The 22,973-nt window shown below is 53.9% G+C and overlaps 1 protein-coding gene across 1 annotated transcript in view; it reads left to right on the forward strand.

Annotated features, from left to right (window-relative positions):
- Window positions 1–22,973, forward strand: part of LOC111141703 (bone morphogenetic protein 7) — an 88,171-nt gene that overhangs the window by 18,474 nt on the left and 46,724 nt on the right. Inside the window, exon 2 of the mRNA XM_022494473.1 lies at window positions 13,792–13,984. Within this exon, the coding sequence (XP_022350181.1) occupies window positions 13,792–13,984 (193 nt within the window). The remainder of the gene's footprint in view (window positions 1–13,791; window positions 13,985–22,973) is intronic.

The following is a 22,973-nucleotide window of genomic DNA, read 5'->3' on the forward strand; positions in this document are numbered from 1 at the left end:
CATTTCAGGTGGGGACCATTCTTATCCTTCCTATTTTATAGACCAGTGAAACTGAGCACAGAGAAGTAGCTGGTCCAGGATACACAGCCAGGAAGTGAATTTAAATTTGGAGGTCTGCTTTCTGAGCCCTGCCTCTTAAACTTGATCCCTAAGTGCTTGTGGGGCTCAAAAGATGGGTGTGGAGCAGCTCAGTAAACAGCCTTGCTAATGGGCAGGTCGTTTGTGAGGGCAGGAGGAGGCCACAGAACTCTGCTTTAGGCAACACCCCCCCATTTCTTTTCTTTTTTTTTTTTTAAAGATATTTATTTATTTATTTATTTATTTGACAGAGGGAGAGCACAAATAGGCAGAGAGGCAGGCAGTGGCGGGGGGGTGGGCAGACTCCCTGCTGAGCAGAGAGCCCGATGTGGGGCTTGATCCTGGGACCCTGAGATCATGACCTGAGCCGAAGGCTGAGGCTTTAACCCACTGAGTCACCCAGGCGCCCCATCATCCCCCATTTCTTTGATGATCAGTGTTTCTGAAACCCAGATGTCTTAAAATTGATAGAGGTGCTTTGCCCCCAAGAGCTGCCATGACATTAATCACCTCTTACAATAGAGGACATATGGTGACAAATACTTCTTGTGTTGAACCGAAGGGGAACAGAGCCAGCCCACGTTTACTGTGAACACGGTTTATTGACATGGAAACGGGACGGGCACAGAACGGCCCTCGAAGCCAAAAACAGAGCACAGTCGGCTCCTAGGACCCCTGGCGTCTTCCCGGAGGGTGACCGCTGTCCTGACTTCTAATGGCCTAGATTTCGTCTCGTCTGTTTTTAAACTTCATATACATTGAATTGTGCAGGAATTCTCTTAAATCACTACTGGTCGTTTCCAGCGATTTGTAAGATGACCCCATTTCGAACTGTTTTGTGTGAGCTGGAGACTCACTTTGTAAGTCATCGGCATCTCTACTGACTATGTGCCACAGATTTCCAAGCCATTCTTCGGTTTTTGATGGTGGATTCCCCTTCCCTTACAGGAAATGGGTTCAGGGGACAACAGTGTCGTTTTGAGGATGTTTTGGTAGTTCAGCTTGGGAATCCCAGCTCAGCTTGTTGAAAATACGAAGATCGGGGCATCTGGCTGGCTTAGTCCATGGAGCCTCTGACTCTTGATCTTGGAGTCATGAGTTTGAGGCCCTCGTTGAGTATAGCGATTACTTAAAAATAAACCAAAAAAAAAAAAAAGAAAGAAAAACCAAAAAATCCCCCAAAACTTGAAAATGTGATATCAAGTGGATCAGGCTCTTGAGGATTGCGAGTTTTCCAGCAAACCTCCCCCGCCAGTCCCCGGGACAGGCTTTGCACACCCCCCACATTACCCTGTGTGCAGAATGAGTGCACATGGCTCCGTGGTGTTTCGGTTCGGGTACACGGCTTTGGAGAAACTCTTATTTTGAAAGGGAGATGGGAGCCCAGCGTGAAGGAAACGCAGAACAATGTCTTCCTTAGCTGCACCTGCACAGCCAGGGCCTAATGAGTTTGGGTTGATGGAACCCAGACCTCAGGAAGGATTATAAATTCTCATTTGATTTGATTTGCTTCTAAAATACCTTAAACCAGCTGTGCCTGCCCAGCTAACCCAGGAGTCTGTGGCTGCTCTGGGGGAAGGTCTGGAGAGGCACCCTCCTGTCCCGCAGCAGTTCCTCTTGCCACCGCCAGCCACTCCTGGGGTCTCCTCTGGGCAGGGCCCCCCCTGCCCCCGCCATGCCCCGTGATTGCTAGCCTCTGTGTCCTCGAATTCTCAGGGAGCCTCATAATCGAAGGCTCCTTCATGTCTCCATTTTATAGAAGGGGGACGCTGAGCCTCCCAGAGATGGATTAACTTGTCCTGAGTCCCTGCTGGCGATTGGCAGAGCCCATGTTCCAACCCAGGCCATCAAGCCCCCTGGCCCACCTGAGCCCCAGCTTTCTACGGCTTCTTGAGCTGAGTGAGGCTGGGGCTCCCATGGGGGAAGTTTCTGGACACTCTTCGCTAAGATACTTGGGACTCTGCCAAGGGCCATGCAAGTGGGTACAGCAGATGAAACAGTGGCGAACACAACAAAACAGTGACAGCTACTGTCTTTCAGGACCTCCCTGTGTGCCAGCGAGCCAGACAGCCCCGTGCCAGTGCTTCTCAAAGTGGGGTCCCCAGACTGTCAGGATCTCCTGAGAGTGTGTTAGAAATGTTGGTTCTTAGGCTCTACCCCGAATGAAAAATGCTGGGTGTCAGCCCTGTGGTCTCTGTGTGAACGAGCTCCCAGACGGTTCTGGCGCACACTGGTCTGCAAATCCCTGGTCTGTTTTAACCCACCAGCAACCCCATGGAGGAAGTATTCCCATCCTCCCGTCTTACAGGTGAGAAAGAAGTAAGTTGCTAAGCCCCCAGCACGCACTGGGGCTGGGCCTCCCACCCCAGCCTCGCTCCACGGTCAAAGCCTTTGTTCTGTGCCCTCGCTCAGTTTGTGTACTCTTGGTGAAGATCTAGACGAGAAGACAGGTCGTAGACAGGTTAGCGGGCCAACCAATACAATAATCAGAGCAGTTAAGTTCAGGAGGGAAATGGAATGGGCTGGTGGGGAGGGGATGTGAAGGGACGGTGGCCCTGTGGGGCTGTGGCCATCCAGTTGAGCCCAGCTCAGTGAGAGGGAAGGGGCTGGGGTGCCGGACTGGACCTACAGCAGAGCCCCTGCCCCATGTTCTCGAACTTGATGTGTCTGCTGATCATTCCGTGTGATGTCACTCACCAACGGACAGGTTCCCGGTGGTCCTGCACCCAGAGCAGGGGCAGTCATCATGCCTGTTTACAGATAGAACTGAGAGCCTTGGAACCACCAGCTTCCAGCCCAGGCCTCACACACAGCTCCAGGATTAAATACTCGCTGCTTCTGTGGCATTTCTCACAATGGAGATGTCTTTGGTGGGAGGCGTGGGGGGAGGGAACCCTCCCCTTGTGCCTCTGAGAACGTGTATTTGGACCCTGGTTTGCAACAAACTCTCCCTATATCTTGTTGCTCTAAGAAGTCAGCACAGGGATGCCACAGAGCATCGCTTTAAGTTCCCCAAGAACTTTCTACCGTGACGGACAGGTTCTGCATCTGTGCTCTGCAAGGCGGGAGCCACGAGCTCCATGTGGCCGTTTAGATTTAGATCGAACACCAGAACACACGTAAACCACCTCCCAGCCACACCAGCCTCGTCTCAAGTGCCCAGTAAACATATGTGGCTCGGGGCTGTCACACCAGAGGCACGGGTGTATAATCCAGGTTTGGAGATATTAGGCTGAACCATCGATAGGTCAAAATCGGTAGAATGTGGGCAACTTTCTATGGTATGATGTAATGGAAACTCAGGGAGGAGGCAAGACCAGGGAAATCCATCCCTTTGTTACAGAGGGAAGAACTGGGACCCCACCCACCTCGCTGAGAGCCCAGATGGGGCCCAAACCCAGGTTCCCAGACTCTCTTGAGGTTTGTCTGTCTGCTTGGGGATTCTCAACTGGGCATGACTGACAGTTGGGGCTGGACCATTCCCTGAGGGAGGGGGGCTGTCCTGTGCTTTGCAGGATGTTTAGCAATGTCCCCGGCCTCCACCCACTAGACGCCAGTAGCACACACCCCCTGAGTCGCGGCAAACAAAAATGAATCCAAGCATTGCCCAATAGCCCTCGGTGGGGTTTTGGGGGGGAGGACAAAATCACTCCTAGTTGAGAATTACTAGTTGAGCTGAAAATAGTAGCTAGTTTCCATTCTTTTCCCTCCTTTGTAGTTGGGGATGGGATTGGGACCCAGGGATCCCTGGGGGCTGGGTTCCTCCGTCCACAGAGATGGGCTGCCCGTGAATGAGGAATGGCTGCCCTTGGTCGATGGCAGAGAGATCGACATTTGCTTACAGCTCATTTTTCTTTTGAGCTCTACCAGCGTCTGGGTCTTTTTAGGCAAACAACTGGCTTCAGCCCTAGAGATAATTAAACCCATCTTTTTTCCCCTCTCTCCACCCCATGCCCTAAACCCTTTGGTCCATTCAATTCACAATGATAACATTGTTCGAGCAATACTGTGCACATGTTGACATGAAGTGTTTAATCTTGTGGTACAGTAATTCCCCTGCCCCACCCCCACCCCACATCTGTGCCGCAGCACCGATGACAAATGCGGGGCCTGCCAGCGGCCTCGCCTCCGCGCCTGCGTCTCTGGCCATCTAACAAGGAGGCAGTGTCTGCGAAGACCCTCTCGGAGTGCCCGGCGCTGGGACTCCAGGTGGTCTTGTTGGCAGCCCAAGTATTTGGTGGAAAGTTCGAGAGTTGAAGCAGCAGTCCAGGGGCAGGGAGACAATGCTGCTTGTGTGCCCTCCACCAGGCAGGGCCCTGCCCCCAACCCCGATGTGGGGGGCTAAGGAGGGCAGAGGATGGGGAGATGGATGAATGCTCTGTCACCCTCTCTCCAGGGCGACTTTGACCTTGGGCAGGAGCAAAACTTGCAAAGCAAAGAAGCACCTGAGTCGAATGTCGTCTTTACTCTCTGAGTGCAACTTTTAAGGTTACTCTTGAGTTCACATGTGTGCCAAGAGCTTCTGATACTCTAGAGTTGTCCTTACCTGATTATCTCCATGGCTATGACGTCTGTGGTGGCGTCCAGTGTCACGGAGCAAGTCGGCATGGCTGAGTGGTGAGGACCATGTGGGTATTCAGACCAGCCCTGTGGCTGTGGGAAAGTGATTTTACGGCTCTGAGCCTCAGTGTGTCCATCTGCAAAAGGGGCACGATTCATGTGCCTACCTCTGAGTAGGATTTTTACAAGGATCAGTGAGATGTCGTGTGTGACACATGTGATGTGATGTTCAGGACAGTAAGAGGGCCTTTATAGTTGTGACTCACCCCCATTCGGGTGGCTACTCTCCAAACAGAACCCAACCTCAGAAAATAACAAGTCAGCACGTGTTGGTGAGGATGTGGAGAAATTGGAGCCCTTGTGTAGCGTTGGGGAGGACTGTGAAATGGTGCAGCTCTGTGGAAAACAGTATGACAGTTCCTCAACAAATTAAAAACAGAATTACCCTATGGCCTGACAATTACTTCTAGATACAGACCCAAAAGAATTGAAGGCGGGGCTTTAAGGAAATGTTTGCCTCCCCGTGTTCATAGGGGTGTTATTTATAGTAACCAAAAGGTCGAAGCAACCTCAGTGTCCATCGACAGATTAACAGATAAACCAAACATGGTCTGTACACACACCGGAATACCGTTCAGCCTTGAAAAGCGAGGGAATCCTGACAGATGTTAGATGCTCCCGTGTAGATGAACCTGGAGGACAGGATGCTCAGGGAAATAAGCCAGACACAAAAAGATCAGTGCTATAGGATTCCTCTGGTGGGAGGTCCTTAGAGGAGTTGAATTCAGAGACAGAAAATGGAATTGTGGGTGTCGGGCTGGGGGTGGAGAATGGGGGCTCGTTTAATGCATCTTTCAGTCTTGCAAGATTAAGAGAGTTCTGGATATTGGTTGCACGGCGCTGTGAATGTATTTAACATGACTGAACTACAAAAATAGTGAAGACGGTAGTCTTATGTATATCATACCTCAGTTAAGAATCAAATGGAAAAAACAGTAGCCATTAGCCAGCTCAGGGGTCAGGCAGCTGACAGAGTTGCAATCCTTTTTCCTTTTTAAAGGTTTTATTTATTTGCCAGAGAGAGAGAGTACACACAAGCAGGGGAGCAGCAGGCAGAAGGAGAAGCAGGCTCCCCGCTGAGCAAAGAGCCCGATATGGGACTCGATCCCAGGACCCTAGGATCATGACCTGAGCCAAAGGCAGATGCTTACCAGACTGAGCCATCCAGATGTCCCCAAAGCTGCAATCTGACTGGGCTTTTATCTGTCTTTGTCCCACCGCACGATGACAGAGGGCTCTCACACCTCACTGGGATGGTCAAGAAGGGTTTGAGGGTGTGAGGACACACGGAGATATTTTCTTGGGAGCATCTGTCATTTTAGACTCTTACATGATAGTCTTTTCCTATGCCTTTAGGAAGGTGTCCTCTCTTCTGTAGCAGACCTGTGTCAGCACTCATGTTCCCGAAAGAACGTTTTCCTGTTAGAGTACTTGGGTATGTCTGGTCCATTTTCCAGAGCTCCCAGTTTGTGTCATGCCCCTGCCAACTTTTTCAAGCTCCTTCATCTCGCCATGTAAATCTTTGAATGAATGAAAAGTCATCATCAAGGTTCACATCCTTGAAGCTGTGGGACCATAAATTGCCTTCCAACAGCTGCCTTGGTCACAGTCAGCTCCAGTGAATTCTGGCATGTGCCAGAACCTTCCGGATGAATTGCATTCCTGAAAGAAAGAAGGAAGCCTGCATTGGAAATTTTGGAGTTAAATCAGGATTGGCAGGAGGATCTGGGACACGGTATCTTAAGCAGTCAAGGGTCCTTGAAAGCTCAGTTCTAGCTTCTGGTTATATTATGGTCTTTGGTTGGTTCTCTTGGTTCCCACAACCTCATGATCATGGAAGAGGTTCATAACTGGAGCTCTTGGGGACCAGTCTGTTTCCTCTGCCTTTTCTCTGGGGCTGGTCAACCTCCATCCTTCTTCAAGACTGCACTCAACACTTTTCCCGTGAACTCCCTCGTACCTAAACAAATACACTGCGGTTTGCTAGAATAAACTAAAATGAACTGTTCCTTTAGGGACTGTGTCTCCTTTGGCCCCATTGCCTGTTACCCCTAAACTCTTGATGTGGAAATGGTCAGATGCATATACTAAAGATGACCATGCTGTCCTGCCCTCTAACCTCCTGCTTCAAAGTATTTACCCAATAGAAATGTGGTCACCGAGAGGCACACGCAAGGATGTTCCTCATAGCACAGTTTATAACAGTCCCAAACGGGAAACTATCCAAAGGCCCATCGGAGAATAGACTGTGGCCCACTCACGCCACGGGGTTCTACACAGCAGCGGAAATGAATGATCACCACTATAGACAACCAGCCGGATGCAGACATAGAAGGGTAAACGCTCAGCGGGCGAACTGAGTCTGTGGCATCCGGTGTTGGGTTGGCGGTCACCTTCGGGAAGGAGTGGCTTGTGTCCGGTGGGGGGGCCCAGAGGTATCTTCGGTTAGAGGAATGAATGTACCGTTTCCCGCGCTGGGTACGTTTGTGTTGAGATAGTTGATCGAGCTTTGGTCTGTATGCTTTACTGTATGCATGTTATTTAAAGGCTAGAAGGAATTTTCATGGAGAGTAATATATTCAATCCAGTTGCCTTATGGAGCCCTACGTGTGTCCGGCTGTGTCGGGCACTGGGGGTTCATGATGGGGTTAGTCATTGCTTTCTGCTCGGTCAAGGGGTTATCTTGGTGATGACCTGGGTGGCTCAGGTGTTAAGTGTCTGCCTTCGGCTCAGGTCATGGTCCCAGCTTCCTGGGATCGAACCCCGCATCGGGCTCTCTGCTCAGTGGGGAGCCTGCTTCTGCTTTTCCCACTCCCCCTGCTTGTGTTCTCTCTCTTGCTGTGTCTCTCTCTGTCAAATAAATAAAATCTTAAAAAAAAAAGGGGGGGTCATCTTTTGTTTGGAAATTATCCAAGTCTAAAGAATGCAGCTTTCCTGGCAAATGGTCACTTGGAGGTAACCACAGTCGCCTGGATGTGTTTCCCTGCCCATCCATTTCCAGGTGTGGAATATTACTGGGCTTATGATTATTTTGTGCAGAACAGCTTTGGTTGCAAATGGTAGGTTGCGGTCTGTAAAGTTGCAAACCCTCGCTCCAAGTGAGCTTAAAGGGGACTTGTTTGAGGGGTTCCACATAACCCACAGATTGGAAGAACTGAAACCCCAAACTTCAGGAAGGATGGGGATTCCCCACACCAAAGGATCAAGCCTGGGAGGCTTCCCTCCTCAAGGCTGGTGTCTGTGCCCCCCTGCCTGGCATCTTCTTTCTCACGGACCAGCTTCCTCTGCACAGCAGGGGCACGTGGCGGCCCACAGTCCCAACTTACACCCTTAGAGTTCAAGGCAGAGATGACAAACGGGCTGTTTAGCAGCAGGTATGAGGAAAATAAAAGACATCCCGCGTTTGGCCCAGCTTGGGGCTTGTTCCCTCCCATCCCTCAACTGCAGAAAAGGGTCATAGGACAAGATGGTAGCTCCCTTGGGACCACGTGGTTTGACAGAGAGAGCCCCAGTGAGGCTCTTTTTTTTTTTTTTTTTTTTTTTAAATTTATTTATTTGACAGAGAAGAGATCACAAGTAGACAGAGAGGCAGGCAGAGAGAGAGGAGGGAAGCAGGCTCCCTGCTGAGCAGAGAGCCCGATGTGGGGCTCGATCCCAGGACCCTGAGATCATGACCTGAGCTGAAGGCAGAGGCTTTAACCTGCTGAGCCACCCAGGTGTCCCTCCAGTGAGGCTCTTAAGAGAAAGAGTTGGTACAGTCACATCACCTACTTGTGACATGACAGCGAGTGGTCAGTCCTGCAGCTACTTTGCCCACGAGCGGGAGCAAAAAAATATGATACCTTCTATGCCTGTTTTCTCGCACTTGTAAGAATTTATTGTATTCTGGGGTATATGACTATGTATGGACATAGTATAAATATATTGGGGCATCCGTACGCCCTCATTTTACAGGGTTAAATACAATTCTACAAGGCACGGTTCTCAATACCTACGCTTCGGTGCTGCTTAAATCCGTGCTGCCCCCGGCAGGTCTACAGGGCAAGATCCATTTGGTTATCATACCCCTTTGTTCAGAGGACACTTACTTAGTGAGAGCTATGCCTGTACCTTTTGTGTCATGACAGTGGGAGGAAGCGTTCAGATGCTGAGAGGAGGCAGAACTCTGGGGTTGTACGTGGGGCAGAGGTCTCCCCTCGCATGTCCAAGGGTCATGGGAGGGGACGCCCTAGTGGGTGGCTTCCGGTTCCCACCTGCCTCTACCCTTTATGGACACCCTCCAGCCCAGAAAGACCACTCCCAGAACCAGCTTTGGGGTTATTATCCCAGGCTTTTGTAAAATGACACTAGAATTGGTTCTGGGGACAGTCTTGGGGCTGGTTGCTGTCAGAATGGTGTTTTCCGGAATCCATTTTCTTTGGACTTATCTTTTGGTCTCGGGGATTTGGGCCCTTTTAATCTTTTGAAGATGAAAGTCTTCGTTAATGCCTGTGAGCTCTCTTAGCCGGTGGGGTGCTGGAATGTTCAGGGCGGTGCAGAGAAAGCTGGATTCCCAGGGTCTGGGTTGCTTTCGGAAAGCTTCTCTTTATGGACAAAGGGAGATACCAACTCTAGACAATTATTGAAAAACCCAAGTCCTGGGTAATCAGGTATGGTAATGCAAGAAAGATGTGTAAAGCTGTATTTTCTCCCTAAAAGTATATGGTTCTACCTACTTCAGGGGTGACAGTTGAACTGCCTTGACCCCTGAGCTCGAAACGGTGTGGATTCCCTGCCATGGAGTGGCTTCTGTATAAAGTGGAAGCCTTGGAAGGATGAGATTTGGAATTTGGTTTGGACTTTGAATTATGAACTCCTCTTTAAAAAAAAAAATGACTGTCTTTGATAGATTACAAAATTATTTTTAGAACCCACGGTGATGTGGTTTCAGGAAGAGCAGAAGGTGAACGTGGTTCCGACTCCTCATTGTCTTAAAATAATTAATGAAGGCGATGTATGCAGAAAACTGTCCGGGAGAGCCTGCAGGTGTTTGCAAGAAATTTAGCCTGACGCTATGCATAGATCTTGTTAACAAAAGAAACCTTACAGCCTTGGTATCTTAACTGTCTTACCAGTTAAGATACATTTTATCTTCTACATTTAAGAAGTTACGTATACACCTGCTGCTACAGATTTATTTTTGTGATTATGTGTCAGTGTTTTCTTTCTTTCCCGGGTGTGACTTGAGTGGTTGCACCTGTGTTAGTGCCCTGTTCTTTCAAACATTTCTTCAGTGTTAGGTCTGACTGTGGTATTTTTCAAATACAGTTGTCATAGCCGAACTATGCAAATACCCACCTTCGAATAAGGCTTCTTCTGTATGGATGGCATTCTCCTGCCTCACTGTTTGAGAGGCCCCATGACAACGGCAGACATGAACTTATGTTGCCGTAAGTGCCGACTCTGTACAGAGAAAGGGCCACTATCATTATTCTGGGACGAGGGGAGGCATGCAGAGGTTAAGTCCTCGGCTGAGACCACACAGCTGGGAGGGACATAGATTCGAGCTGAGCGCACTTGGCTCTAGAAAGGTCAAGGTCAAGAGTGTGAGCTTTGGAGCCCAGTCACGGACCAAACTTGTGACCTTGAGCAAGTCACCTGCTTCTCTGCACCTCAGGGTCCTCATCTGTGAAATGGGGATCAATCCCACCCCGCCGGGCTGGGAGTGCTCAGAGCGGGAGCCGACTCAGAGCAAGTGCTCCCTGAATATGCCTTTTCGTCCTTCTGGGTTGTTCAGCTTCTTCATTGTAAGTGGGGGGTTCTGCACCCCCATCTCTGGGGCAGGAATGAGGCAGATGGTTGGAAATGGAGACTTAGCGTGGCCTGTCAGCTTTCGGGGAGGGGGGTGGCCCATGGGATGCTCCCTTTTTCTTCCACAGCTCCTGGGGACTTCATTGGGACTAAGATTATGTTCAAGGAGTGGCCAGAGAGTCGGGGGGAGAAGCTAGCTGTTCACAGGGGAAGGAACCACAGGAAGATGAGGTTTTCGAAGGCAGGAAGAACCAAGTGCTGCATTCTGGTACCTGGAAGACGGGCAAGATCATGACCATAAGACAGCCTTTCCGTTTCGTTAGGAGATGGTCTTCGGTGACCTCAGGTTGGGGGGTGCTGCGGGGCTGGGGGGCAGCTCAGGCGTGGTCATGGCTACTCACTCAGTGAGGGGGCCCGGCTGGGGGACTGCAGAGGCTCATGCACGGACTGCTCGCTGGCGGGGAGGTGCTCTCCAGGGGTGGCTGCCTTACTGCCCTCAGCCAGTCCCTTGCAAAAAAGCCCTTGACGGCTCCCAGACTGGGCCCATCTCCCTAACAGGATGAACTTGTGTTTCTCCACTATTCCTCCTGGCACCCTCTGAAAAAGCTCCCAGGGTGATAGTTGGGGTGAACAGCTCGGCAATACGACTAATGGGGAAAACACACACAATTCCACTTCTGCCCATGCCTCCCCACATTCACCAGATACGGGCAGGGCACATGGGTACCAGAATGCCCTGCTCTGAGAGCCCCAAATTAGAAATGACCCGAATGCTCATGGACTACAGAATGGACATATGAATCGTGGTGAAATCCATGCAGGGACTATTGCACGGTGTCAGGGCTGGGTGGCTGTCCCCAGGCACGCAGATGGACCGCACAAACACTGTTGAATCAAAGAGGCCACGGACAAAAGAATATGTATGGTGTTATTTCCTGTTTGTGAAATTCTGAAACGAGCAAAACCAACCTGAGATTTGAGAAGTTGGGGGAGAGGAAAGGGGAGCTGGCGACATTCTGTTTCTTGGTCTGGGAGGAGGGCCCATGGGGACACTCAGGGCAACACGCACAGAAGCACACACATGCATTTTGCGTGCACATCGTATGTACGCTGAACAGCAACGAGAAAGTTCTGACCACAGGCCTAAGAGCTGCCCTAGCAGAGCCGGAAGTGTGGCCACTGAGAGGCGCGGCTCAGATTTGGCCGGGTCTGGGTTTGAGGTCCCTCTCTGGCCCTGGACAGGGCAGTCAGTTCCTCTTGGCTCTTAGGTATGTCCCCTACCAATGTGGCATTGCGCTCGCCTCCTAGGGTGACCTGAAGATTGAGTGAGAAGGATGACAGAGGCCTGGCCCCGGACGTTAACACAGTGACCGACGCAGGGAGCTTTGCTCTGCTCCCTCATTCAGAGGTCCCCTCCTGGCTCACTTGACCCCCACCGTGGGCTGCACTTCCTAGAGGCTGCCACAAAGACCCTTACCCTACCCGCTTTCTGCATAAATCAAAGCTGGGGACGCCCCCATCAGCATTCTTTGTCCCCCAACTTAGCCTTTCCCTGAGCCTGGGTCGGGAGGCAAGTGCTCTGGGTGGGGGTCAAGGACAGAGCAAGTGAGGAGGATAGGTGCAGTCTTCAGTGACCATGGGATGGTTTCTGGAGAGGTCATTCCTGTGGCCAGCTCTCCACGTATGGCCCAAGATTCCAGCAGCTGAAGTCCGGAGGTCACCTTCCCGAGATCTCCCCGGAGGCAGAGTCACTGCTGTACCTAGCCAGAGTTCCCAGGCCCTGAAGACTTCACCTGCCCCGTCTGCCAACAGGAAACAGCCTGATGAGAATAATCTGTCACTACCCCAGCCTCATCCCAGTATCTTTTAGAACTATTATTAAGGTTTAAAACAGTTTTGTTGTTGTTGTTTTTAAATGAAGGTCCGTAGGAAGGGCCGTTGGCCTGCCGGTGTTGGGAACCCTTTTCCTCAAAGGCGTTGGCGTCCCGCCTGCAGCTGCGCAGCCCTGACCCTGCCTGGGGGCCTCCAGGGATTAGGAAGCTGAAGCGAGAGGTCAAGCTGGGCACATTTGTCCTCTATTTCTCGTATCCCTGGTCGCCCCCCACCGCAGGCAGGAAGCAGAGATGGGCTGTGTCTCCCGGGAGAGGAAAGGTATCTGTGGATGTCACACACTTGCTTGAACTTGGCCATTCTGCATCTTCCCAGCCCTTGATTCCCAGCTTCATCCTTGCTCCGTTTTGGACCAGAGGATACATGAATCTCGGGAATCACAGGCCCCTTCCAGAAACACTCTTTTTGGGCTTATATCCATTTAACATTTATTATCAATGAAATGGGCATAGTCCCTCAGTCTAGTCTCACCGCTGGTATAAAGGAGAAGAGTTGAGGCCTTTGCCTTGTTTTATCCAGAAGTCATTTTAAAAAGCCACACCCCCTGACCTGTTGCCGCTTTTTCTGCTTTTAGTCTAAGGCCGTGGTTGGAAACTCTGGCAGTTGTTAGAAACATCTGGGGTGCTTTAAGAAGTACGGGTTTCTGGGCCCCCTCCCCAAAGATACTGAGTCAGTTGGCTCAGAGGGGGGTGAGTGCAGCAAGGGGCTGGAGCCCCCCATGCCAGCCTCCCACCCCCATCTTCAGTGATTTCACTTCAGGAGCTCGAAATCGGCCGAAATGGAAACTGACAGACACGACCGATAAGGTCCCAGAGACCCAGTTCCTCAATATTGACCAGTGCACCACTGGGACGGGGCCTCAGCGTTTTCCCACAGCCCCCATGGTGATTCCTACCTGCTGCTGGGGCTGAACACCATTGGGCCTCAGGGACCCCATGACAAGCAGAATGAGGTCTGTCTACACTCATCATAGCTCACTGTTGTCGAGCTCTCCCAGAGGCTAAGCTGCTGGTGTTAGGTTTCTTAGCTCTCCCAACAACCCATGCAGGATAATGATCCTCATTTTTAGATAAGGAAATGGAGGTCCAGAGATTAGCGGTACCTTGTGTAGGCCTGCCAGTTAGTGGCTGACCCTGGATTTGAACCCAGGCCCACGAACCAGAGTGTGTCTAGGGCCTCTGGGATGGCTCGGTCGGTGCCCCACTCTTCCCAGCAGGTTGATGCCGAGTCACTGCTCTCGTTCAAGGGGAGCACAGGGCCAAGGCTGTGTGTCTCCAGGCTTCCGCAGGGCAGTGTGGAAGGGGTGGTGAGCACCAGGGTGGTCCAGCCGTGGGCGGGCTTGGACTCTGCGGCGGGAGAGTGAGAGCCGGGAACTAATGAGCCCTCGGTGTGGCGTGTGCTTCCTCCCTCCAGTGGAGCACGACAAAGAGTTCTTCTACCCACGCTACCACCATCGGGAGTTCCGGTTTGATCTTTCCAAGATCCCGGAAGGGGAGGCTGTGACGGCAGCCGAATTCCGGATCTACAAGGACTACATTCGGGAGCGCTTTGACAACGAGACGTTCCGGATCAGCGTTTACCAGGTGCTGCAGGAGCACTTGGGCAGGTGGGTGCTGGGACCAGTGCCGGGGAGGGGTGCCGAGCTGCCCTCCGCGGCAGAGGAGGAAGGGGTGGTGGCTGGGCTGGGGCCGGGGCGGTCGGGCCATTTATGTCCCGGGCCGCCCACCACGTGCCAGGCCCTACACTGCACCGTGAAGCCCAGCACGTGACCTCAGACGACCAGTGAAGGCGGCCATCCGTAAGAAAATGGGATCAAAACCCTAACCCAGAAATAAACAGGCAGAGAGAGAACTCGACCTTCTAAGAATCACGAGGTCAGGAACCCAGATCTTGGGTTGAAAGACTTGACTGTCTGGAGACCCTTTAGTTTCGAGGTCTCCTCAGAGGTCAGGAGGCTCCGAGATGGGCCAGAGCATGGAGTGAGCACATTGGTTCTTCCAGAGGTGACTGTGACACCCCCTGTCCCCCCACCTCAGTGGTGCTGCCCAGGGGCTGGCTCGATGGCGGGCTCAGGCTGGTGGACTCCTGTCATGGCTGGATGCCATTCCCCAGTAAGGAATGGTGGGAAGGTGCTGTGGGCGCCTCCTGATGGACAGTCCCAGCATTTGCAACGGGAATGGGGACCCATTACCACCCTGGGGACAGAGGAGACGTCACCACCTCCTTCACGGGTCATCTTCTTAAAGACTAAGACAACCAAGCCTCTCTTTCTAAGGGTTTCCACTGTTTTGCATTTGTTACCTGGTTTGTATCCCCGCAGCCCTGCGGGGCGGCCGCTGCTCTGGGACGTGGGGAGCGTTAGGAGCTGAAAGCCGAGGGTGAATCATCTGCCTGCGGCCCCCTGGGGAGACAGTGGCCAAAGTAGGGCTTGAACCTGGGCGTACAAAAAGTAGTTCTTTGGAAAAGAGACTTTTGTGTAGGTAAGACTGTCACGCTGTCACACGGACAAGAGAATAGCAGCTACAGTGACTAGGAAGGCTCCATCCCGGCTCTGGGCCCCGGTGCCCACCCCCAGGCCACCTCTGCTCCCCGTTCCTTGAGGTTCTCCACCCGTGTGACAGGCAGGAGGCGCATTATTTTTGTGGACAACATTATTTCGCACCGGTGTGTGTCCGTCAGATACAGCCCCGGAGATAGAATCATGGGGTCCGAGGGTGCACACGTCGGTAACGGTTCGATTTTGCTGGACGGCTGTCCTCGGAGGTTGTGTCAGTTTATAGCAACAAGCTAGGGGGAGGCCGATCTCCTGTGTGCTCACAACATCATCTCTGATCCAGCTGTTTCGGTCTTTGTCAGTCTGATGGGCGGGACTAAGTCTGCACTGAGGGCCCCGCTTGAACGGCCCCACTCGCCCTACAGGGAGGCCAGCAGACGCTCCTGGAGGGGAGGGTCTCAGAAGGAGGGTGTGCTGTGGGGGAGGCGGCAGGCGGGCTTGGGAGGCACCTCCGAATCCTACGATAGGCACTCCGGCCCCCAGTGAGCCCCGACATCGGTACCCCGCCCCTCAGACCGAATATAGGAAGAAGGATGGAGTTCGTTTTGGGGCGTGACACACGTTTGCTCTGGACTCTGACAGACCCCCCAGGACTGCTGAACAAAAACATATGTTTGACTTTTCTCCTGAAGGCCAGCGAGGACGCAGGTACCACCGGCCATTTGTCACCAGCACTCGATCGGCCCACTCGTGCGACCGCTGAGCCGCACTCCCTCCCCGCCCCTCCTGGCGGCTCCCCACACCTGCCTCTGGAGCGGCCCCCAAGAGGCTTCACCTCAGGAATGGCTGCTCCGAGTGGGTTTGGCTGAAGAGAATGCAAGGGTTGGCTGGTGTCACCTGGGCCGCTCTTTCTCCGAGTTTCCTGAGATGCCGGGCAGGAAGGCCTTTGCCCTCCCTGGCCACTGCAGTGTCCCCAGGGTTGTCTGGGATGCTGCCACTTCCCATGAGGGGCGTCGCCACCCACCGGTCCCTGAGACGGGCAAGCCTGGTGTGACAGGCACGGGACCTCCTTTGTGGGGGTCTGAGGCCTCTGCACTTGGAGAGAGACGTGTGAGCCCAGAGATGTGTTTCGCCCACCCCCCTGCTGAGCACCCATAGGCCAGGTGCTGGCTTTGGAGCTGGTCTCTGGGGACAGGGGCCTCATCTGCATTGGTGGCTGAGGAGAGGACTGGTTTTCTGGGGCTGTGCTCACAAAGTCCCACGAGGTGTGTGGCTTAAAACAATGGAAATGGGCTCTCGAAGGGTTCTGGGGGCTTGGAGTTGGAAGGCGAGGTGTCTGCTGCCTCTGAAACCTTTGAAGGGCAGGGGTGGGGTTCCTTCCTGCCTCTTCCAGCTTCCAGGGGTGTCTGTCCATTGTCAGTGCTCTTGGCTTCTAGCTACCGCTGTCTGTCCTCTCTCCGCTCTTTCCACGTGGCTTTGCACCCTCGAGGGACCTTCTCCTGTGTGCCTCTCTCCTCTTGGAAGGAAACCGGCCATCTCGACCTCGGGGCCCTCCCTGCTCCCATGCGACCTCACCTTACTTAACCAAGTGAATTAATCTGCAGAGACCCTCTTTCCAAATACGGTCACATTCACAGGTACCTGGGGTGGGACTCGAGCATATCTTTTTAGGGGGTGCACTGCAACCCACAGCACGGGCTGGAGGAGATGGGCAGGAAACCAGGAAGCAAGGATGCAGACGCTTGATCACGCGGTCTTGGGTGGCCGTGGCCATGCTGAGCTGGGGTGTCGGAATGACAAGAAGGCTCTGGCAATGGGGCGTGGGCTGGAATAGGGCGAGGGGCAGGGGAACGGCAAAGACCGTGGTCCTAAGGTGGGGACAAGCACGGGCTGTCGGGAGGACAGAGGGACGTGAAAATACCCAGATGGGGCGAGCTACTTGGTCGTTGCTTAATGGAACACGAGCCTTGGCTTCCCCGCCAGGCTACCAGCAGCTGCTTCTCTTTCTGCCTGTGTCAACCTGCCGGCGTCGTGGGCACGTGTCCCGTCACGGTTTGAGGCTGCTGCCTCCTCGACCCTGTCTTAGTTCCGTGGGGTGGATCCAGAGGCCCTCGGGGAGGGGAGGAGGCCTGAGTCACTGTGGTTGGAAGAGGGACGGGCGGGACGGCTGTCTGCGGCTCTCTGGCAGGTGGTGAGGGTGGGCGTCGTGGGGTGCCCCTTGTGAGCAGCTTAGCCACAGGCCACCTCTGGGGGCTGCGAGCCTCTCTTTGCGTTCCTGACTCTGGGGGCCTTTGGTTTGCTGGGAGACCAGGTTCCTCCTTAGCGAATGTCTGATCACCTGCTGTGTGCAGGGCACCGGCACAGACCCACGCCCCTGCCCTCCAGGAGCTTGTCAGGCCAAGGAGATGACCTGGCAAGTGCAAAGTAGAAAAGAGGCAGGGAGCGGAGGGAGGGGAAGGGGTCGCTGTCTTTAGGTTTCTAAGTTTCCTTTCTGTCCCTGAAAGAAGGTGGCAAGGCCTTTATTCTCCAGAAGTTAAAAGGTTAAAAATTTTTTTTGAATTATTTGTATGTGTTTTCTGGGTGGGTTGTTTTGTTTTCTTCATCCAGAAGCCGTATGATTGTATTGTGTAATTCCCCGGGTGGGTCACCCGGCTCTCTCGAGGGTGTGGATTCAGATCCGGACACGACATACCAGCATGGCCTCTGGAAGCAATGACCTTGGAGCCCCAGGCTCCTCCTCTGTCGGATGGGGAGGATCACGCCATCTACCTCCCAGGGCTTCCTTAGAACACAGCAGGTGCTCAGCAAAGGTTCAGTGTTACCAGTATCACCACCATCTCCATCATCCTCACCGTCACCACCGTGACCACCACCACCACCATTAACGCCATCACCATCATCACCTACATCACCGCCGTCTTCTTCACCATGATCCCCATCATCTCAGGGAATCAGGGGTCTTCAAAGGAAAATGGGGGTGGGGGGGACCCAAGATTTGGCTGCAACGGTGCTTCCCCCGTCTCTGCCGAATACCTCATTTTGCAGTCTCCGGTGGGACGCAGGCCTAAGCTCGTGTGGAGGTGGGGCCCTCGTTTGCGTGTCCCCAGCTCTGGGGGCCAGGGAAGGGACATGCATCTTCTTCAGGCTGAAGGCCTGTGGCTGATCTGATCCCCCCAAGAAGCCCAGATCCGGTCACTGCCACCCTGCTGCGTGGCCAGCCTGCTGCCTCTGCCGAAGGGTCTGGGGTCTTGCCGCCGCCAGCCGCCCAGCTGTGTGGGGCCGGGACATCTGGCTCACTGGCAGTCCTCTGCCTGAGCTCCAGGAAAGCTCTGCGGTGCTGGGGATTAGCCGGCTTTGGTTTAGCCTCAGCACCTCTCCCCTCGTGGCAGCCACTTCCCACCAAGTCCTCTTGATCTCTCGGAATCCAGATTAAATTCCGATAACGAGCCGAGCTGGAGGCCTTGCACAGCCCTTGGGCCCTGCTCACAGCGTTGCCCCGGACAGCTGGGGAGGCCGCCGGAGCCGCCCTCGATGGGCTGTGGGACGAGTGGGGCTGTGAGGCCGGTCTAGGGACGGGGGCCTTGGCTCCAGTGGCCTTGCTGGGGGAGTAGTGCTTGGGGGGGCAAGGGGTCAGAGCCTTTCCTCCTCTTCTGAACCCCAGGACTTAGGCTGGACCGGCTTGGGCCTGGCTTACAGGGGGTCGCATTAGTTAATCGGTTTCATTCTGGGCTGGACTCGGCATTTCCATCCTCACCCCCCTCCCACTTTGGGTCCAAGCTTGCTTCCCCAGGGCTGCCCCATCTGTGGGGGATGCAGGTGCTCTATGAGAAACCCCTGGAGGGGGCACACAGGCCTGCTAGGACAGCCGAACCTCGTCAAAGGGTGTCAGTCACTGCCAAGGTCGAGATGATGTTGGCAGCTGGATGAAAAGTGTCCCTTGGTCAGTCTCAGGGACTTTGGTTGCCAGGAGGGTGACCTCAGAGTGGTCTCCAGGGCCAAGGTTGGCTCAGCCGCAGCCTGAGTCACTGAGGAAGAAGGAGCTGTCCCCGTGACGGGCTGGAGTGGGGGCCGAGGGGCCGTTTGCCAGGGCAGCGGGCAGGCGAGGAGAGGGAGGAGGCAAGCATGTGTCCCTTTGTTGTTGGGGCCTGGGGAGAGCTCTGTCACACCCAGTGGCCCTCCCCGGGATCCCCCAGCGCTCCCGGCTCCTGTCATGGAGGGAGCGTCCTGGGGCTCCTTGGCAGTGTTCTCAGCACCCCCAGAACCCTCACACCTGCCACAGCTCTGACCCCTCCCTCTCGAGAAGGAAGCCCAGCAGCTTCCTTGTCCTTAATCAGTTTGGTGACAGGGCTCCTGGAGATCTGGTGAAAATGCAGTCAAGTTCACTTCTATGGGGCGGGGGTGGGGTGTGTGTGTGTGGGGATGAGCTTCTGCATTCTGGCAAGCTCCCAGGGGATGCCCTCGTGATTTCCATCCAGGGAAACGGGGGTGGGGGCAGAAGGTGCATGGGTGCTGGGTGCAGAGCTGGTCTTAGTGGGAGAGCACTGAGGGCTCCGGGGCACAGCTCTCTGGACCCCTCGCCAGTCTCCCTCGTGCTACGTAAAGGTTAAGGATTTGGTAGCAGGACTGACTTTTTTCCTGACTTTAATCACCGGGAGCATGTCTGGGCAGAGGGACACGGTCACGCACCAGAGCACCTCCCCACCCCCTGCTCTAGGCTTGCCGTCATTTGGTGCTTTCTGGAAGTGACTGTGCCAGCCACTTCTGCTTCCTTACGTACCTTGGAAAGGATCCTTGGAAAACTTGGTATCCCCATTTTCCAGAGAAAGTCCCCAGCCAGAGACTGGCTCAGGGAGAGGGAGTAACTTAACTGGGCTCACACAGCTAGAAGGTGACAGAGTTGGGACTTGAACTCGGGTCTTTGGGGTTCCGGGGTTCGCGTCTCTGGCTATGGCAGCACCGTGGTGCGTGTCCTGATTTCCTCCCCTGGGCCTCAGCTGGTGATTGTGATTCCCCAGCTCTGGTTCACGCCCTTGGCTGTGGGCTAGAACCACTGGCGGGAGGGGGAAGGGAGGTTTTTTTTAAACTCCTGATAAGTCGGAGTCTTGGGGTGGGGCTGGGCGTTTTTGTATAGCTTGCGGGCTGCGGACAGGTGACCAAGAGCTCTCTTCTCTCTCCTCTGTGAGCCGTCTTCTCTGCCTGAGAGACGGAAGGGGACAGACTCCTGTGTTCCCTTTAGCCTGGTTTCTCAAAGATGACTGTTTTTCTCCGTAGGACCGAGCCTGAAGTGCCATCCTGACCCTGACTGACAGTCTCAGCGGCACAGGGAAGGGGCTGGCTGAGGGTGGGGAGCCCCTCGGGCTCTGGCTCCAGAGGCTTCCGGAAGCTTCCAGAAGCAGTTTTCTGCTGCTCCTGAAGGCCTACGTGCCTGGTTCCCCGTCTCCTGGATTGCACGTCTCACCACTACACCTCAGCCCCAGGGCGGGAGCTCTGGTTTTGAGCTGCTTTCTCAGGAGTGGCCGACTCAGCTCCCTATAGCCTTTTCAAGAGGCAGGAAAGGAGCCGCTGGCTGCCTGGGCACCACCAGACGTGCTGGAAGGTCAGGGGAGAGCAGGGCCTGGGGCAGTCTGGTCCAGGACACGTTGGCACAGCTCTTAGCACCTTTGTCAAATCCCAGCTCGGAGCTGCTTGGACAGGGACAGAGGCCCCTGGTGCCTCTTGGTTCCCCTTGGGGTCCCCTCCCGTGTCCGGAGGGATCACTCTAGAAGAAGCCTGCATGCTGGGACAACCTGCTGGGCAGAGACTGTGTCCAGTTAGTGCCATTGGCTTCCGGTCCTGCAGGCTTTGGCTGACTGGTGGGCCTTGGTGGTTTTTCTGATCTTCGTGCTTTTGTTTCCTTCCATCATTCATCCCAAGCCTGGCTTTGTGGGGAGAGTCGGGTTGGTGGGGAATCAGTGATGACAGGTTCCATGCCTGTGACTGACCCGGTCAGCACTTAGCAAGCCAGGGCCCGCGTCCTCCCTCCCTCCTCCTGATGACCTCGAGAAGTCCATGTTCTCCCATTTTGTGGATGAGACCGTTGGGGCACAGAGTGTTAGGTGACCCTCCTGAGGTCACACACTAAGGTGGAATTCAAAACCAGGTAATACGTGCCAGCTGGGGTGCTGGGGTCCCGCCTGGACAATTCTGATGTAGCTGGTCCTGGTGTCACCTTGACACTGATATTTTTTGAGGCTGCCCTGAGTGGACTTGCTCCCTGCCCTTCCTGTTCCTTTGAGGATCTGCGGGACCTTGGATGAGTCCCTTCATCCATCCCGTGGGGGCACGGATTTCTGTCCTGCTCCCCTCCCAGGCCTTGAGGACTGTGCGCTGTGCAGCTGAGTGGCAGGTAGGGTTCCCGAGATGAGTGGCTGGGTCCAGCCGTCTTTCTCCAAGAGGACACAAATGATTCCACCACGGGGCATGCCTCCACCTCTGCCCCATTCTGATCACTCCAGGCGGGTTTCACGCCTGATGGCTAAGGTCAAGGTGAACAAATGACCCCCCATGAAGTGGTCCCCTTGCAGACCTGCCTGTAGGTAGGGCTGCTGCTTGTCCGTCTGCATCCATTTGGCTGATGCCTTCCATTTCGCAGTGTGTGACCTCTGCCCCACCCTTCTTGAGGACACCTCTCTGAATGGAGAGGAGAGACCAGCCTTCTGGAACGGCAATGATGACAGAGCTAATTGCCTTGAGTAATTGCTGTGCAGCCCTCTGTAGTCCTTCCCATCACAACCCCCACTCCCCAGGGAGGTACCACTACCCATCTCATTTCACAGACAGGGAAACTGAGGCGTAGTGCTAGGTTAGGGATTAAGGAAAGGAAGCTTGCATCTCTTTCCTGTCCGATCTGTTTTTCTTCCTTTGCCCTTATGGCAATCCTAGGAATCAGGAAAGGAAACTGAGGCAGGGAAGACAAAAGACCTGGCCCATGTGTTCCACAATCCTGCATAATGAAGAGGGAAAGACTGGGGGATTTGGAGACACCTGGATCCACCCCCATTCCACCACTTGGAAGCTGGGTGGGTCAGGGACCCTGGGGGAGCCTCCCCAAAGATCTGAGCCTGACGATTGCCCAGGGGCTGAGCAAGGACAGGTGTCTCGTGAGGGTGGGAGTTGGCTGTATTTTCCCCATTGTCCTATTCTTCGTACCAGGAGCCTGGGACACAGCAGGTGCTCTGTAAACCCTGTGTGTGTGTGTGTGACTGGAGGAAAACGTGTGTAGCCTTCTCCCAGGGTGTGGACTTACTGAATTGTGGGACCATGGCCGCCTCCTGCCTGCAGGTATCCCTAGCTCCAAGCCAGGGCCTGGCATGAAGACTCCAGGGACAGCCCAGTTGTCTGAGTGCTGGCCGAGGAGCCCCAGGGCAGCCTCGCGCTCTCCCAGCTGCTCCCAGCTCCTCCAGCCTTGGACTGGTCCTCCCCGGTAAACCTTCCAGCGAGTTCTCTCTTCCAGGGCTGAAACGTGAGAAGGCCTTGTTTGCAATCTTTCTTCAGCATTTGAGCCCAATTTCCAAAAAAGTGAAAATTGCCCGTAATTATAATACTTTTCGATCTTAGGGAGGTTTCCCTGTGATGATTATAATTATATTATTTAGAGCTGTGTGCCAGGGGGTACCCAAGGGTGGATTGGTTCTCGTCTGCAAATAGGGGAAATGTCGGCATGTGGCCGTGGCCCTGCGTTTCCCACACTGGAATGAATTTCGGGAGAATGGCTTTCGCATCGGGGGCTGTCTGTATAACCTGATCCGGCACTTTAATTCCAAAAGCACTTCATACTTGGACCTCTGTTTGCCTATAGGAGCCTGTTTTTCCAAATGTATTAACATCTGTGTTTCATATCAGGGCCTGTAATTGCTTTAGCCTTTTTGGCAGGAGACAAAGAGAATTAATATTTTTCGATTTGGTCATGAGCGGTCATCTGTAGCTGGGAAGAAAAGGGCCTGCTCAAATACGGACTCAGTGAGGATGGGGAGGGCAGGCTCACCCAGAAGGTGGTGTTGTGTAGGAATCAGCCGCGCTCACGGAGGTCCTCAGTTGTTTCAAGTTCCTGGTGGAAATGGGT

This window comes from Enhydra lutris, unplaced genomic scaffold (genome assembly GCF_002288905.1).
Source record: "Enhydra lutris kenyoni isolate GAN:26980312 unplaced genomic scaffold, ASM228890v2 scaffoldscaffold6, whole genome shotgun sequence".
Lineage (NCBI taxonomy): Eukaryota > Metazoa > Chordata > Mammalia > Carnivora > Mustelidae > Enhydra > Enhydra lutris.